At 43.2% G+C, this 18932-nt stretch overlaps 1 protein-coding gene across 4 annotated transcripts in view; it reads right to left on the bottom strand.

Annotated features, from left to right (window-relative positions):
- Positions 1–2518: 2518 nt before the first annotated feature.
- FOXN2 (forkhead box N2) overlaps positions 2519–18932 on the bottom strand; it is a 36900-nt gene continuing 20486 nt past the window's right edge. For 3 of the 4 annotated variants that reach the window (XM_075413154.1, XM_075413155.1, XM_075413156.1), the window contains 4 exons: positions 17725–17849; positions 12751–12815; positions 7686–7754; positions 2519–7242 (listed from right to left, as the gene is read on the bottom strand). In XM_075413154.1, the coding sequence (XP_075269269.1) occupies positions 6725–7242; positions 7686–7754; positions 12751–12815; positions 17725–17849 (777 nt within the window). In that variant the 3' untranslated portion in view covers positions 2519–6724. The remainder of the gene's footprint in view (positions 7243–7685; positions 7755–12750; positions 12816–17724; positions 17850–18932) is intronic. The other variant, XM_075413157.1, reaches the window with a different exon arrangement.

Here is an 18932-nt window from a genome sequence, read left to right as displayed (position 1 = left end):
CATACTCCGTGTCAGATTTAGACAGCCCTTTTTTTCAAAATAAATCTGATCTATTAAGTATTTCCTCAACAAATGTTCTTAAAATACAGCTGGTATAAGTGGGTAATTACTTCAGTTAATGCTTTATTTCAAGAGTTGTGGTTCCATACAGAGGGTAATTTCCAGCAAAGTCGTAACAGAGGAAAACACTCTTGGGAAATTTAACAACGAACTTAAAGCTCTCTTAGCACAATATAGTGAGTAACAATTAGAAAGATATCATTAACATACGATACATAGCTGTGATTTTGTCTAAACTAATTAGAGCAGTTGTTCTCCTACCAGTATATTAAGATGAACACTAAATCAAATATATTAATAGCGCATATATATTCTGTAATTCGTGATTTAAATATTGATACGGTGATGAAGGCAAGTCTTTTGTTAGACTCTACCGTATCACTTCAAGTATTGCAAAAGAAACTATATTTCCATGAGATCCTACAGGGGAAACTTAACTCAGTGATATTAGTAGGTTAAAAAAAAAATAAAAATAAAAGAGATGGACCAATGTCTGCTTTTAAGAAATAAGCATCAAGTCATATCTTGTTTCCCTCCTCTGGTACTTCTGCCTCTCAGGCCCATCCAGTGCATGCGAGGGGAAAGCTGGCCTGGGCACAGCAAGCTGAGGCAAGTGGAAAGGGGGACGGAGAGTATTTCATTCCTGCTTGCAAAGAGGGAGCATTCCCACCCGTCTGCCTTCCACAAGGGCTTATGTGTAAAGACCCAACAGACACCATAAATCGTATCTAAAGAATCACAGAATGCTCTGGGTTGGAAGGGACCTTTAGGGGTCATCCAGCCCAACCCCCCTTCAGTGAGCAGGGACATCTTCCACTAGATCAGGTTGCTCAGAGCTCCATCCAACCTGGCCTTGAATGTTTCCAGGGATGGGGCCTCCACTACCTCTCTGGGCAACCTGTGCCAGTGTTTCACCACTCTCATAAAAGATTTCTTCCTTGTATCTAGTCTAAATCTACCCTCCCTTAGTTTAAAGCCATTGCTCCTTGTCCTGTTGCAACAGGCCTTACTAAAAAGATTGTCCCCATCTTTCTTACAAGCCCCCTTTAAGTACTGAAAGGCTGCAGTAAGCCACAGCCTTCTCTTCTCCAGGCTGAACAACCCCAACCCTCTCAGCCTTTCCTCATAGGAGAGGTGCTCCAGCCCTCGGATCATTTTTGTGGCCTCCTCTGGACCCACTCCAACAGGTCCATGTCTCTCCTGTGCCGAGGGCTCCAGAGCTGGATTCAGGACTTCAGGTGGGGTCTCACCAGAGCAGAGGGGCAGAATCACCTCCCTTGACCTGCTGGCCATGTTTCACTTGATGCAGCCCAGGATGCGATTGGCCTTCTGGGCTTGTGAGCACACATTGCCAGGTCATATCCCGCTTGTCATGCCCCAGTACCCCCAAGTCCTTATCCTCAGGGCTTCTCTCAATCCCTTTATTTCCCAGCCTGTATTGATTCCAGGGGATGCCCCGACCCAGGTGTAGGACCTTGCACTAGGCCTTGTTGAACCTCATGAGGTTCACACAGGCCCACTTCTGGAGCTTTTCCAGGTCCCTCTGGATGGCATCCCGTCCTTCTGGCATGTCAACTGCACCATTCAGCTTGGTGTCATCTGCAAACTTGCTGAGGGTGCACTCGATCTCACTGTCTGTGTCGTTGATGAAAGTATTAAACAGCACCAGTCCCAGTACGCACCCCTGAGGGACACCACTTGTCACTGGTGCCCACTTGGACATAGAGCTGTTGACCACTACCCTCTGGCTGCGGCCATCCAACCAATTCCTTATCCACTGAACAGTCCACCCATCGCATCCCTGTCTCCCCAATTTAGAGAGAAGGATGCTGTGGGGAACCATATCGAAGACTTTAACAGAAGTCCAGACAGATGACATTAGAAAGTAAACATCGAAAAAAACCACCGAACAAGATCTATGCAGCTTTATCCAGGAACACATTTCTTACATTACCTGTCCTGTATTACGCTGTTGATCTTTGAGTATCATACAAGCAGCTTAGCCATAGCGATACAGATACCGAACTGTAAATAATCGCAGATGTTTCATCAGAAAAAGATTCAAGTAATTTCTGTTTAAGCAAATGCTTTGCACAGGAAGGCAAAAGGTATCTATGTATTTCCAAGATGTCAAAACATTCCTCGAGTTCTAGGTTAAAGGGTGAAATCCTGGCCTTAATAAGATGCTCTTCATATATTACAGGCCAGCTATGGATGAACCTGACTGTAAGGAAATCCTGCTGTGGATTGATAGGGTTCTGTTATTGTAACAGATGACTTCCACATGCATGCAAGAGTCTTAACCAAGCCAAAACCTACCATGAATTACACACTTGGCTTTTTACACTAGCCTAGTCTTGTGGAAGAGATTTAAACAGCAAGGCAGGTGACGTGGAGCACCACCTGAGACCAGGGTCAGCAGACAAAGAGAGAACACAGCGCTTTCTGTTTGCAATGCTGTTTATTTTAGAAAAGCCCCTTTGATCATCTGAATGAAAAATGTGGGCAGAAAAGTCACAAATGTTATAAAACAAAGTTTATTCTGCAATATTTTGTCATAATGAATTGCATCTCTTTGGTAAAAATAAACTTTATAAACATTTTAATTAACAGAGATTAGCATACAAAAAACTAAACTTCTGTAAATCGTCTTTAAAATGGGTAAAGGACTAAACTGGAGGAAAAAGGGTTAGAATTGGTCACCTACTGGCAAGAATATTCTAAACAAACCCAAGGACATTGCTTATGCTACATTAGAAACAAGCTAACAGGAACAGTTTAAAAACAACTCTGGTTCATTGGATCAGAAAACATTCTTACAATTCACTTTAAATAAATAATAGTTACAATGAATTGGCAATTATAAAATGTTTTAAATCACTATATGGCAGTAACATAATACTTTTAATTATGCACTTTTTAGTTTGAAGAAATGTACATTTATAAAACAGACTTGATAATGGCACTGGCAGTTAGGTGTGAAGAATGTGCTTTAAGATATAATGGCAGGTGCAACATTTAAAATAATTCTACCTTTTCTTTTCAATAAATATTTTGACTACACCATTATTGACGTGTATGAGAGTACTCTGCTTTAACCAAAGCTTATACTTACTTTTCAGGCTGGTGAAAAGTTGCAAACCATACAACTTCCATTTTAAAGTTGGATTTTAAAACGTTTGATGTGACTTTCGCAAAAGCAGTAATTTAGTATTGGAATCTGAAAGGCAAGTACAGGTTTGTACAGTATTTACATCAGATTTATCCTGAACAGAGCAACCTCCCCTGTACACTAGTCTCATACACTTCTTCACTGTATTTAAAGAATTGAATGTGGTTTGTTAATACTTTTCTTGCCAAAATATATCCAAGTCAACCATTGGCATGAACATTTTACATATGTTACTAAAAAAAGCCCCCAAACCCAACAATCAAAATAACTTTTAATTATACTCCATTTATACTATATACACCAGGGTCTCCAACTGAGGTGGCAAACAAACCCAAACCCAATGCTAGGTATGTAAGCGAAAGGAAGGGCAGCTACTCTCTCCCACTGCCAAGAGGGTTGCTCTGCAACTGAGCCGGCGGCCTCTGCCTGCCAAAACATGCGGCAGAGGCGTGGGACAATGCGGTGGAATGGGTCAGGGGCACAGATCAGCTGCCCTCCCCTTTGTGAAGGGGAGAGGGAAGACACCAAAGCGTGGAGAGCGTGGCCCTGGTTCCCCCCTTCCACAATTCCATTTGTCCCAGGCTGAAAGCTGTAAGGATGGATTCAGCTTTCACGGCTAACTTCTGATGAGTATGGTTTCATTGCTCGTTGCATATGGCAATTAAATGCAGCGTTAGCATCCCAACCCCATCCCTTCAGAAATGCTGGAGTCATTATCACCAACTTCAGGATTAACAGCGGCACAGCCACACTCCTAGTAAATATTAACCTTCTCAAAATTGATCTGAGGGAAAAAAATAATTCAGAACCAAACCAAACCACACCACGTAGCCAACTATGACCACAGCTTCCAAGAGTACTTGGACCTTGATTCAGCTTTCACTAGAAGCTACAGAAAAGCTGCAACCACCTTCAGTGGGAGCCAGGCAGCACCCCTCTTCAACAGCATGCAACTGAATTCACGGCACCAAGCAAAATCCCAGACTGCTGTTTCTGGGTAGCTGAATCCTCGTTTTCACACTGAGACAAACTCTGCCCTTTGCAGTTTTCCACCAAGGTACAAAAGCAACCCGTGAGCAAAAAGCAGTTCCACCAAGCATCCACACCCCAAAATCCCAAGAACCACTGCGCGCTGGTACTTAATTTTCCTTTAAAGAGCGAGTTTTACCCCTACTATCCATCAGCAACACATCCGATATCAGATCTAACCGGCTAATGCACCACTTGTGATACCCAGAAGACATACAGATCTGCACACGCGTTGCCCTGTTACGGGTGTAGGCTAACGGGTGTTCACACAAAGCAGGAATGCAGCAGAGTATTTTTCTTCCCTTTCAAAAAATAAAACAAATCATGCTTAAAACTGAAATAACTGGGAGAAAAAAAAGAACCACTATTTTTCCTAGTGTTTGTGCTTTTAAAAAAAAAAAATGTTGGCTTTAAATTCCAAAACACAAAGAACTTCAAATATTTCAGGCTTAATCCAACAGCCATTGAGTCAGCGGGAGCACCACTGTTGTCTTCAAGAGGCACTGGAACAGGCCCTCAGAGCAACAGACCTTCAGCAGCATGGCTGTGTCCATATTTAAAGTAGACAGTTTATGGCAGTATTCATGAAGAGACTGACAAATACGAAAAAAACCCAAAATACCCACACTGATCTAAGAAAGGCCTCCAAATAGCCAGAAAAATACCCCGTTAGGGAAAGGTTAACTTTTGGCTGAATCCAGCACTGTTTTCAACAACCAAAACAGTGGACATTGGTTTCCTAGGTGGCTCTGCTCCTAATTTTCAACCAGCTTGCCCAACACCTGCTGGAAGCAATAGCTTCACGTGTCAGGGAGAACGTTTATGGCACATCACGCTACCTTTTGGAAAGGGGAAAGATGACCTTTGATAGTTGTATACTATACTGCAACATACTTAAGGCATCCTTACACTTACAGCACTGTTGTTAAAACCCACTCCAACAGAACTGCTTACCCATTTTTTAACAGAAAACTTTAAAAAAAAAAGCCATCATCTACAAGAAGAGGTAAGCAATCAATGATTTTACAAGGAAAAAAAAAAAGAGGAAAAAACTTCACCATACCACTAAAACATTTTTGGCCGAAGGACATCTGGGATCTGTAAAGAGATTCTTTTATTGCAAAAATGAATTGTGAAGGAATTTCTTCCCATAACAGAGAGGTCCTCCTGAGCTACGATGTACATCCAAAGGCTAAAGCCTAGCCTTGCCCCTTCGATGCCCCGTATGCGGCAGGAGGCTGATAGGTCTCACACAGCACAAGGCACCGTGATCTGGGAAACAAAAGGTACGGGCAGCCCATGGGACAAAAACAACGAACGCTGGGGGGAAGGGGGCAAAAACCCCCAAAGCGATTCAAGGTTCACTGATCCAAAAGGAAACTATTTATTGTCTCAGATTAGGGGGTAAGATGTTCCCTTTTCAGCAGATGTTCACCACCTAGGCCACTGAAAGCCTCCACCTCATCCATGTTGCCACCACCAACAACTGTTGGGTTCTTCCCCTCCCCCAGAATTGGTATAGGGGAGCAGAAGGGCAGATGTTGCAGGACTCCACAGCTACTACGTATTCAACAGTGGTAACACCAGGACAACATCAAACTTGGCAAGTGGCAGCTTTCCCTGTTGGCTACATCCAAGGCACGTGTATGCACGTGTGTATCTGCATGAAAAGGACACACACACCTCCCCAAATAAGACAATTTTAAGATGAAAACAAAAAAAAAACCCCTATTTTCCTTCAGGAATCTGACCTGCACACAGTAGATTTGGGGGGAGGAGTTTAAAAAAAGAAAACTCTGGGTGGTACCCACCTCAGCTACCCCTTACCCTCACTCTTCCAAGGGTTACTTAGCGTCTGGCTGAAAGCAGCTCCTGGGGTGCTGCAGGTTTTCAGCCGCCGCATCAGATGGGCTGAGAACTGCAGCCACTCAGAGCTGCTTCACCAGCATCTCCACTGGGACCTGCTTCAGATGAGAGAAGAGAGGATGAATGGGAGGAGACAGCCAAGGCCAGAACTCTATTTTTCCCCCCTTTCTTTCTTTTTTCTCCTCCTTTTTAATCCTTTACATGGAAGTCAGAGCCCTTAGACAGGGCAAAATTCATCTCTGCAGATGGGGCCAGCAGAGATGCAAATATGATCCACAACGTGCATCTGAGCAAATATATCTCTGGAAAAAAAATAAAATCAACTATTAAAAAGAAAAAAAATTAAAAAGCAATCATTAAGAAGTATGCTTTCAGGTTTTCACAAGTCATGCATCTCTTCTGATTTGAGAAGATTAAATAATTTTTTTTCTTTTTAGGCAGTGATTTAAAAATAAATGGCTAAATTATAGTTAGCGCCAAAAATAAAAAAGCAATGAGTCCTCTTATGGCTTTGATCTCCCTTGTGAAGGGTAAAAGTAGAAGAGTATTGCCACAATTAAAAAAAATATATGTATATATTCAACACTGACAAACATACTATTTTTTCCTTTGCTTGTGACAGTGGGTCTTTGCAGTACTTATCAAGGAACTCAAGCACGTTTGGATGCCAGCAAGGTGGAGCAGAGACCCCGCTGCTTCTTTCAACTCCTCATCGATTTCTTGACATAACTCCTTGAGTGCTTTGTTGCTAGGCTGACTTTCCTCAGAGGTATCTACACAAGGTTGTGATGCATAGCCGCTGTCTCCAAGAGGATCATCTTCATAGTCAACGTCTGTATCCACTTCGCTGTGAAATCCTTCACTGCCATCGCTTCCATCATGGCTGGTCTTGGAGATAAATTCATACACCTCGTCAAGGGAGGACAAGGAAGACACGCTGGACCTAGACGCACAGCGCTGGGAACCCATGCTGCTGGCACTGTAGTTGTGATCCTCCTTTGGATCAATGTTGGTGGCCGCAGAATCATTTTCCTGCAGATTTATGGAACTGGGAGGATTGAATGCACTGCCATAACTCCTCTTCTTAGGCGTCTTCAGAGGCTGAGGTTTCTCACCTATCAAAAACATGATCTATCAGTAAGCAAATACTCCAATGAGATCACCTGCAAAGTGAGTGCACTGTGGCTGGCTGACTGCAAAGAGTCGTAGTATCTTCTGCACATTTACCGTCATCAATGGAGGACAATGGTCTTCAGCTAATCACAACTAAGAGCTGGAGAAACAGAGAAGCAGCAGCTAAGAAAGTCTTCTTACCATCTAGCACAAAGAGGTCAGTGGAAGAACTTTGCAGAAAAAGCAAAATTAACTGAGGGGTGGGAAAAAAGAAGGTGGTTCTACAAAACTCTGTGATGCTAGCAGAAAGAATAATCAAACCAGAATTGCTTCTTGACTGCTCTTACTATGTGGAAACTAGACCATAATCATTTCCTGAAACTAGAGAGAAAACATTTAGCTACCGGGTAGAGAAGAAAAAGAGAGTAAAATGGTTCATGCTTACAGTCCAACATCCCTTGTTGAATGGAAGTATTTAACAGCATCATTGCAGTAGCAGCATCAATATCAGATTCTGTGAAGGAGAAGCAGCAAAACGTTAGATCTCAGATAACCGTGACAAAATTAGACCCCTAGAACATACAAAGAATATATCTGCATAGATTGGCCTACAATAAAGGCCAGGGAGGGAAAAAAAAGTACTAATTTAGACAAAGCATGACTCTTGTACAGTGCAATACAGTTATAGAACAGTCTTGTATCTTAAGTATGATATTCAGAAGTTGAATTCTCACATTGCACTTAACCAAAGCTGAAGCCAAGAATCAGCGACATTAATTAGACATTCATATGATGATGCTGTTGCTATGCTTATCAACAAGTGGCTTTTGTCTGTGCTGGTTGAGAGCAAAAGATTATGCATATGGCACAGCAAAGCATCTCAGCAGCTTCATGCTCTGGTTATGCCAATATGCAAGGCTGACGAACAAACATGCCCGTTAACACAGCACTAATTCAGCACACCTCTCTTCTCCAGCAGTATTTTTCACACTAAGTCAAGCAGAAGAAATCAAGAAGACGAGGGGGCAAAGGGCACTGAACTGCTCGATCTAGAAAGCATGGGGATCTAAATAATAAATAGGCACTTGGAAAGGTCTAGGTGAACTGCAGCGCTTTTAGCTACAGTGACAGGCGCTGCTGTAAAACTCCATCCTTTGCCGCCCAGAGTGGATTGCTTACATCTCAAAAAGGGCACCTTGAGGGTATTACAGCAATGAGTGACATTTCTAACCAGAATCAGCTGAAAAAGGATAAGAACCAAGCACGCCTTTCCCATCATTTCAGCACACACTCAGGCACTCTACAAAAAGAGGAAATCCAAAGTCTTCCTTTGCTCACTTCAGCTACGGATGATGGAGAGACAGGCTATATATTCCTCTCCTTATACAGGAGGGAAATATGCAAGACTATATACATATATGCTGGAGTACCCAGTCAAAAGAGACAGTGAGCTCTCACAAGAATCTTGGTGTCTCAGAGCCAAAGACCACATCCGAGATGTACTTGTGTGTGTGTACGTATGTACGTATGAGTGGTAAGCAGAGGAGCGGCACTGGCAGACAACGCATGGAAGGTGCCAGCAGCAAGCAGAACGGGCTCTCAGTCCTGCTGAACTGGAACTGGAGTGGGAATTGCTGAAGTGAAACATCAGCAATGTCATTTTTGAGATGGCATTTCCTCCCCCCTGCCCCCCATCACATGCATTAACTACATTACTGAATTTGAGGGGAGAGTTAGTATTGGGAGGGGGACTGCAGAACTGTCAGTTTGGCTTCCTAATCTTAAATAATTGTCCCTAACTTCACCTTGGTAAAGGAGAAATTTGAATCATAGAATCATAGAAAGTTTTGGGTCGGAAGGGACCCCTAGAGGTCATCTAGTCCAACCCCCCTGCAGCGAGCAGGGACACCACTAACTAGATCAGGTTGCTCAGAGCCCTGTCCAACCTGGTCTTGAATGTTTCCAGGGATGGGGCCTCCACTACCCCTCTGGGCAACCCGTTCCAGTGTTTCACCACCCTGATTGTAAAGAATTTCTTCCTTATATCCAGCCTAAACCCACCCTGTTTTAGTTTAAAACAATTACCCCTCGTCCTGTCACTGCTGTCTCTACTAAAAAGATTGTCCCCATCTTTCCTATAGGCTCCCTTTAAGTACTGAAAGGCTGCAATCAGGTCTCCCTGCAGCCTTCTCTTCTCCAGGCTGAACAAGCCCAACTCTCTCAGCCTGTCCTCATAGGAGAGGTGCTCCAGCCCTCGGATCATTTTTGTAGCCCCCCTTTGCACCCGCTCCAACAGTTCCATGTCCTTCTTGTGCTGAGGGCTCCAGAGCTGAACGCAGGACTCCAGGTGAGGTCTCACCAGAGCAGAGTAGAGGGGCAACTGAAGATCATGATGTCACCTTGGCAATATTGTACCAACATGGAAAGGGGATTAAGCTGCTGTTTCCAACACAGGTTATAAACCATACCCATTCCCCCCTTGTTTTCACTTTCCATAATTTTAAAACCAGCATACTTTAAGGTGTATCCCACTGCACTCATGAGATTATTTTATTGTATTCCATTTTGTCTTTTTTTTGGCAGCATTAGAGCCCCTGAATTTACAAGCCCTATGTATCCAACTGACAAAAATAAAATAAAAAAAGCATGAAGAGTTACTTTCCTCCACTACCATAATCAGGAAATAAAATATTCCCACTCCTTACTTGCTATCACCGACATTTTATTTTAATATGCGATGTTGGTATACAAGCACCACCTTGTTAAAATGACAAGCAATTTGAGGCGTTAAATGCAACACAGAATTACTACCTGCAAATAGCATTTCTGCATGTTAGTACCCCCAAAGAAAGAGGAGAGGCACTTCCGCCACGACGTCTTAGCAGTGCTCTGTGTCACCATTAATGTGCTTTAGCTTCATTTGCAATCGCTTTCCTGGATAGAGCAGTATTTCCCAAATTTATGCTTCCCCAGCAGAATGGCCGAGGAAGCACCTCATTACAAGGAATTCTTTCATCTGCACAACAGCTGCCCTGTACAACCTCGGGAATGTTAATGGCTTTTCTCTAATGCCGGGGAGATGCTGAACAGGTTCATTGAGACGCAGAAATTAAATGAGAGCAGATATACGTCATTATTTCCACACCTCCGGGGTAGCCAGTTGGAATAGTTAGCATCAGGCTGGCAATCTCCAAGCCTGTCACAAGACACACCAGCAAAATCACTAAGAGGAGGGGGATTTCTTGTATTCTTTAACGAGCCCTGAGGATCCCAGGTCTTCCCAAGGAAACGTACTCCTCCTGCAGTCCCACGGGCAGAGGAGATTTAGCAGCCCCGCAGCAGCCAGCCAGCCAAGGATGCTTCCTTGCCACCAGAGAACCACCAGAAAACCTCCGTCTGGATGCGTGGTAATTATCATCCGTGGACCAGGCAGCTGCTTGGTCTTTAAAACACCTCGTCTTTGCTGCCTAACCAACGTTTCTGGTGTGTGGCTGAAAATTAAATGCAGCCTCCTCACCTCCACAGCCCACCGCACTAGCAAAACCAGAGAGCTGGACACCTGCTGTGCTGCTGGAGTCCTACTTCATCAGGGGCCTTTTATTATCCTGTTGAAATCAAGAGCTTTAGCAATGCTTCTCTACAACAAAATAACTAATGCTTGCTTTTTCTTGGGATCAGCCCTTCAGAAAATGAGCACAATTCACTTTTCAGCACTTTAAAAAAAAAAATTATTATTTTTGGTGAGGATAAGCCTTCAGTGGATTAAGCTTTATTACTGAGGTACACGACCTGTGCTCAACAGGCTGTTTCTAAAGAAATGCTGTGATATCCCAGCACGCTGTCTAGCTCCCTCCTGGTACCAAGGCCCACTAACATGTTTTAAAATTAAGAAAGCTTTGTAAAAAGTACATATGGGAACATGAAGTAACCACCTTCTGTTCAACAGGTGTTGCTACTTCTATTTGCATTTGACTGTCAATGAAAAACAGATTTCCATCTTAAATTCACTTTTTTTTTTTTTTTTTAAATCTGAATCCGTCTGGCTGTATTTTGTCATGGAAAGCAAAAGTAGAAATCCCTAGGACAGAAGTACGGCCAAGTCCTTGTTACTCTAACGCTCTTTAATTCCTGTAAGAGTAGCTATATCCCAGTGGGTTGGGGAAGGGGACACCAGAAAGACAAGCAGTGCTGGACTTCAGCAGGGGTTACCTGAAAATAAACAGCAAAAAACCCCAAAATCTGTATTCTTTCTCAGTAGTAATACCACTTTGGGCTGGTCTGTGGTACAAAAGTGCACGCGTAGCTACGCCAGCATCCCCTGCTCAGCTTGCACACTGCTGTTGGTGCCTACCCGATCCCTCAGGCAGGTTTGCAAGTGCCAAACTGCCCTAGCAGCGGTGCCAGCTACTGAAGAGACAACTGGGAGGGACGGGCACCTTCTGCAACACCATCTACAGCCAACTGTGTTTGACTTGCTAGGCAGGGAAATGTGTTGTGCTACGGAGCTCCTGCCGTGGCTACAAGAGACCACTCATCCACAGTAATATCCTGAGCACAACTCGATCCGATCCAATCTTTCCCCACCAATTTTTGGTGACTATGGTTAAAATAACATTTATACAACATAAAAGCTTTTGGTTGTGGACATGACTTGTTTTCTCCTGCACCTACTTCATTACTTGTTCAGGAAACACAGAAGGATATAAACTTGGTTGAGAAGCAGCAACATAGTTGCTACTTAGCCTACTTGATAGCCTACGGTATCAAGACCTGTATTCGGAGTCCACATATTAAACCCATCCTATTCCCCTCTCCCAAAAGTTAAAGTGAGCATCTTGCAATTTTTAAGGCGAGAACCTTAAACTAAGCAGACGTCATCAGGCTGTTCTGTTAACCAGGTTAATATCCAGAACTTAGGTCTTCCTGCATAACTACACTGGCAGTAACACCAGCTTGTGCCCAACTTTTTAGCACGAGTCAAGTACCACACAGCTATGAAATACTCCTCTGAAACATACTTCTTGTTCCCTGGTCCCCTGCAAATCCTGTCATGCTCTCCCACCCACCTTGTATCAAACAAGCAACTTTAAGGCACTTCTCTGGCCACATCCTCAAATTTTATACGTTAAAGTTCGCTGCCTTTTGTTCTCAGTAACCAATAAAACTAGTGTAGAGATACGTAACTTACAGATTGGTTTTCTACTGAACTATTCATTCTTTAAACAGGTTATATTTGGGAGTGATGTGTCTGCCAAATACCTTGCTGGCAGAACAAGATGGCCCCTATTACATCTTTAATTTCATCTTATGTATTTAAACTCTACGCACCAGTGGCTAATATGATGAGCATGCATTCTACTATTTTTTTTTTTTTTTTTTTTTTTTTTTTTTTTTTTTTTTTAAGTCTAGCAGCCCTGTCAGAGCAGGTCCATATACAACATCAGCCAGGCTTCAGTATGTGCTTGTGACTAAAACCAGCGGAGCTGAGAGAAAGAAAATTAAATGTGTACCTTTGAGAGATCGGCCATGATTCTCCTGAAGGACTGAAGTTAGGTAGTGAGGGGACGCTGACCTACTGAAAAGAAATTCAACAGGTCAAAGCCAAGGCCTAATTAGCCAAATGATTTGTACAAAGTACAGTAGACAATACTATGAAAATAGAAAGGTAAAAACAAAATCAGCCCAAACACCATAGTTTGGTGGACAAGCAATTTCTGTTGCCCTCAGCAGGTGGCTTGACACATTGGTTGATTGTTTATGTAGCACTATAAGCCATCATCAGCATCTGAAAACACCTCAAAACACACACACTAAGGAAAAGTCTTTCTGGCAAGAGACACCAACTTCTACAGATTCTATGTACCTGTCTAAAAGGTGGATTTTAAACAAAGATATGTATTTTTTAGTAAGTAAAACATACAGGTGAACAAAACATTAGCTTATACAGGGATGTTTAGAGCCTCAGAGCAACAGAGTAGGTAAGGACCAGATGTGTGCTGTTCAAAGCAGTGGTGGGAGATGAACAAAACCAAAAGGTGGTGTCGTGCAAAAAGCTGGGGAAGAACAAAAAAAAAAAAAAAAAAAAAAAAACCACCTGAAAAACAAACCAAGATATCTGCTGCTTTTAAAGTTACCTGAAGCTGGGCTGTTTTGGGGATGCTGTCTGCTTTTTGTGTTATCAGACCAGCTTTGCACCTGGCAAAATACCACTTAATACCTTACAGAATACAGGACAAATTAAAGCTTTCACATGGTTTTCTGCTGCACACCCAGCCCTAACTAATCAGTTCATTATAAAGATACTAGCAAACAGTTAGAAATAAATACAACAGAAATAGTACACAGCTATTAAAGTCGCATGAAACATAGCAATACACATTTTTTATAGTATCACTAGAAGAATTCAAAGGGTGATGAGCAGAATTTTCAAGCCCAACCCGTAACAGCAACCTCACAGGATTAATGGAGTGATTTCTATCAGTAAGCTGTGTTTACCTTTTATATTTATCATGTTTAGGCAGCTCTAATTTCCACAGTAAGACACAGACACAAATTCCTCCCCCCCCAATCACAAAGCTGCTAAGTACTTTTTTTTAAAAAAATTAATGGTCTAGATTATTAATTAAAACCCAGACAAGGACTTCAGTTTTTAAAACACCTTTTTAAAAAGTAAAACCTTCATAGAATCATAGGACAGTCTGTGTTGGAAGGGACCTTTAAAGGTCATCTAGTCCAACTTACCCTGCAGTGAGCAGGGACATCTTCCACCAGATCAGGTTGCTCAGAGCCCCGTCCAGCCTGGCCTTGAATGTTTCCAGGGATGGGGCCTCCGCTACCTCTCTGGGCAACCTGTGCCAGTGTTTCACCACCCTCGTTGTAAAAAATATCTTCCTTATATCTAGTCTAAATCTACCCTCTTTTAAAACTGTTACCCCTTGTCCTGTTGCAACAGACCCTGCTAAAAAGTTTGTCCCCATCTTTTTTTATAAGCCCCCTTTAACTACTGAAAGGCTGCAGTGAGGTCTCCCCGCAGCCTTCTCTTCTCCAGGCTGAACAACCCCAATGCTCTCAGCCTTTCCTCATAGGAGAGGTGCTCCAGCCCTCGGATCGTTTCTGTGGCCTCCTTTGGATCCGCTCCAACAGGTCCATGTCTTTCCTGTGCTGAGGGCTCCACAGCTGGGTGCAGGACTCCAGGCGGGGTCTCACCAGAGCAGAGTAGAGCGGCAGAATCCCCTCCCTCGACCTGCTGGCCACGCTGCCTTTGATGCAGCCCGGGATACAGTTGGCCTTCTGTGCTGTGAGCACATATTGCCAGGTCATGTCCAGCTTTTCATCCCCCAGCACCCCCAAGCCCATCTCAGCAGGGCTGCTCTCAATCCTTTCATCCCCCAACCTGTATTGAGGTTCATATGGGCCCAGTTCTCAAGCTTGTCCAGGTCCCTCTGGATGCCATCCCACCCCTCAGGCGTACTTACTGCACCACTCAGCTTGGTGTCATCTGCAGACTTGCTGAGGGTGCACTCGATACCGCTATGTCATTGATGAAGATATTAAACAGTACTGGTCCCAGTACAGACCCCTGAGGGACATCACTTGTCACCAATCTCCATCTGAACATTGAGCCGTTGACCACTACCCTGTGGATGTGGCCATCCAACCAATTCATTCTTTAACTTGAATTTTGAAGAAAATATTTTTCACCAACTGGTGCTGTGGCTGCACGCATCTTAAGAACCCTGAGATCGGTTACTCTGCACAGCTATTTATGAGGGATGCCCGTTTAATACTCTCACTTCTCCAACTTGCCATCATAGCATCCAAACTCAGCTGGCCATTGGTAACAGCTCCAAAGTTTGGTATAGTGCAGAAGGAAAAAAAAAAGAAGCAAGGTGGCTTGAAATGCATCATCCGAGCTATGCAAGCAGCTCTTGCAGCACTGGTAACCAAAGCTACTGAAAAGTAATATTTAAGCATCTTCCAATGTGGTAACCAATGGGAGAAAGATCCAGTGCAGTGGAACGCAAACATGCAAAACTCAAGTTCACTGTCTGGTACGTTTTCTTGTAGGGGTGACAGAGTACAAAGGGAATAGACCCAAAACTAGGGTAAAAAATTAAAAATAATTAAGAAAGAGTCACAAGGAGAGCAATGGACCCACCCTAACATGGCTGGCTCTGCAGTCTGCAGGTAAATGTACAAATAGATGCTAAACATCTTCATCCTTTAGCTTCAGCTCAGATCCTTCAAGAATCATACACACAAAGTTTTCCTACAGCAAATTAATGCTTAGTATTGATTAAGACAAGCTATGCATATGCGTAAAGGTATTTGCAAGATGAGGACCACGGCAGTCCCCAGAGCCCAGGGATATAATACACGTAGTCGTAGCAACACAATGCAGCTATGGGCCTTGCGGCGACTTGTTGAACAAGCTGTGCAATACATGGAATACAATGCACCAGTGATGCCAATCATCTATGATAATAGAAGTTTCAGTGTAACTAGACACAGATTACAGTTTTGGAAAACTTCTGCTCAAAGTAACACCTTAAATTTTATTTTTAAATGCTGCTGAATGATTGGTATGTTCCCCACAAACACACTGTAAAATAATTATGAACACAAGCCCTCCCACAGAAAAATCCAGACACTCTCATAGCTGAATTCGAGCATCACCCTGTAGATAAATTTGGACAAGATAAGGCAGCCCCTTGGGGGCCCTTCTCCAAAACTAAACCAGAGAATTTTTAAATTGGGGGGAAGGGGGAATTTCTTTTTCTGTGTATGACAAAGTCACACAAATGTTTTTTTATTGTTATTATTAAAGGAAAATAAACCAGCTTTCACTAGGGAGAATTTGAGTATCTTAATGTCGGTTTTATTTTGTTGTCCTCATAAATATAAGTGCTGCAAAATCCTTCACGTATTGAAGTGGGAATTTTGCCATGGGCCTTCACCAGGACCAGGATTTCCTTGTAACTGTTGGCAAGTGTGACTCGTCCTTCAGTGAAGGAAAAAAAGTTACTGGAAAAAAAACAGCTTCAAATTGAAGTCCTGATCTTGCAAGTGCTTCAGCCTTCAGACAAAATCTCTCTCCTTCTCTACACCTCATTTCAGTATATTGTATTTATACAAGCTAGGTAAATCATATTTCAATGCTTGTATCGTTGGACTAATCTTGAGGACCTTGGAGATATTAAAAGCTTAACTGGTCAAGGCTCTGAACGACCTGCTCTAGGCTGAGTCTGTCTTCATCCTTCGCTCCTCTGGCTGGACAGACAACATCCAGAGGTCCCTTCCCATCTGTATTAGTGTCTAAATTTTAAAGTTTGACTGCGTTAACATAGACATGTTGTTAACAAAGCTTTCAAGGACTAAACCGAAAAACAGAAGTCCATGCCCTTACACAGAAACATTAATGCCTGTAAAAACATTATAATCTAGTGTCCAATTACAGTAGTATCAACAATCTTTGTTCCCAGGAAACAAAGCCTGACAATACCACCAGCCATATCATACCTTCCAATTTCACTATTTCTTAATACTTAAACGCTTCAGGGTTATTTTAGTAAATGCTCCCAGCAGAAAGATGGAAAACAGGACACTTCTTGACCCCTTACGGCTCAAGATGGCTGGAAGGTCAGAGATCACCTTTACATCTCGTAGGTTACAAGCCCACGGGAAGAGCCCATGCCATGCATTCGGCTGCTGCCAGACTTGCACGGGGGTGGCAGCTCTCAGAGTCAACCTCCGTTGGACCCTTACAAATGTCTGCTCAGTGTTACCAGTTTTATGTCCTGCTCCAGTAATCCCAGTTCCTCCTGTTTGTTATAGAAACTCCTCACAGTAATGTTAAGGTGTAGGGCAATGTACAGAGACCTTAATTATCTCTTATCTCGCCCAAATTCTTTGCTGAACTAGATAAACCAGCCACGTGCCTACCTAACAACTGAGCTCACCAACAGCAATGCATTCCTCCCTGCTTTATCTCCTCCTCCTCTCTGTCCCGCGTCTACAGGCTGACCCAGCTGCCGCTCCTCTTCCTCTACTGAGAACATGTGACGTTGACTTCAAATTCTCCAAAATCTATTGCCTCATTTTAAAATGCGTCGGATGAGGAAGCCCTGATTACAGAAGTCTTGCATGCTCCACCTCAGAGCATGTTTATGGTAAAGGCTGTTCTTCCCATCGCTGCTGCAAAATGCTTTTAACAGCTTCAGAGAAAAACACCCCTCTCAGCCCAGACACTCTAAGCACTTCAGTTATGAAGACAACTGGGAGGACACAAACCCCAGATCTGCTATATGGGAAGCTGGAACTCATTACATCTCCCCACCTCACCTAGCTGGTCTCACCTAAGCCCCACTCAAATTCTTCTCTTGGGTGGCAACCAGTAACAAGACATCAACATCTGCATGGGCATTTCCTCTGCTGGGCAAAGTAACACAACCCCGCACCGTACTTGGATGAGAAAATTCACCTACCTTGGTGGTGACGCCGGCGGAGTATAAAATGCAAGTGCTGAGGGAAAAGGCTGCTTTTTCAGTGCTTGGACAAGATTAGGTTTATATGCTGGATCAACACACCATAACGAACCTTTTCCATTCACCTGCAAGACAGAAGGAGTGCAAATTAGAAAATCCAGGGGCCAGGCTCTTACAGTCATTTCTAATTTAACATTCCCAAGACGCAGCACAGTGCAATGATGCAGGCACCCACCGCTGTACAGCTGATGTACATCATCCTCAGGCAGCTCCATCGCCTGCATGGAAAGTGGACACTCCCAGACTGAGTGTATGGTGCCGGGACCCTTGTTATATGGTATAGAAGCACCTGTCTTGCAGCTTGGGGTAGCATCTCCAAAGCCCCTCCTCTAAAGTCCCATTTCCATTCATGTTCCTCCACTGCAAGCTGTAAACCTTATTTAAACACTTGTTAAATACAGCTGTAAATTTAAGTGTCTCTCCAGGCATCAGTGAATTGATCAGTAGTCTTTTGATTAACAGGTTTCTAAGTAAGAAACCAAAGTGCCTCTCCCTTCGCTTAAGATACAGCCACATACTCATTTAACTTTACACCGCCCTGTCAAAGTAACTTGCCGGATGCTCAGCTACTAAACGGATTATTCCCACTTTTCCAAACTCTGAAAACCTAATTTATGTATTTTTGATGCACCTAACAATGTAAGCACCACTGTGCTAGTCATTCTCAATATTAAATTTGATATGCCAAAAGACAAGCAAGATAAAGCACTTCTTGCTCCTCTCAAGGGTTTCTTCACATATTTACTATATAAAGAAAAAAATGGTTTTTGAGGCTGCTAGTTCTTGCAACACAAAGAGCTAACAGCTCTACAGGTAGCAGTGCCAGGTTTTTAAGGGGGGAAGCATATGTTACAGGGGTGATCGTGCACGTGGCAGAAGGATGGTGCAGCTCTACAAGTGAACAGGAAGATTCCATAGGATTTGGGGCAGAAAAGTCTCAGATAAAAAACCCAAGCTTCGTGGAGCACCACCTGCAAGCCCACCTGGCCTTCTCCTACCAGTATCAAGGAGGTATTAATACCGTTTTATGGATGGATACTCCATGACTTATGTAAGACTGAAAAGGATCCACAAAGCATCAAAGTCTGTGGTCCTATTTAAGTCACGAGACTTTCCTTGAAAAAAGGAAATATTTTGCTATTGATAGT

Source organism: Opisthocomus hoazin, chromosome 2 (genome assembly GCF_030867145.1).
Source record: "Opisthocomus hoazin isolate bOpiHoa1 chromosome 2, bOpiHoa1.hap1, whole genome shotgun sequence".
NCBI lineage: Eukaryota > Metazoa > Chordata > Aves > Opisthocomiformes > Opisthocomidae > Opisthocomus > Opisthocomus hoazin.
Note: the sequence above shows the minus strand (reverse complement) of the source record. Positions and strands in the feature narration are given on the sequence as shown.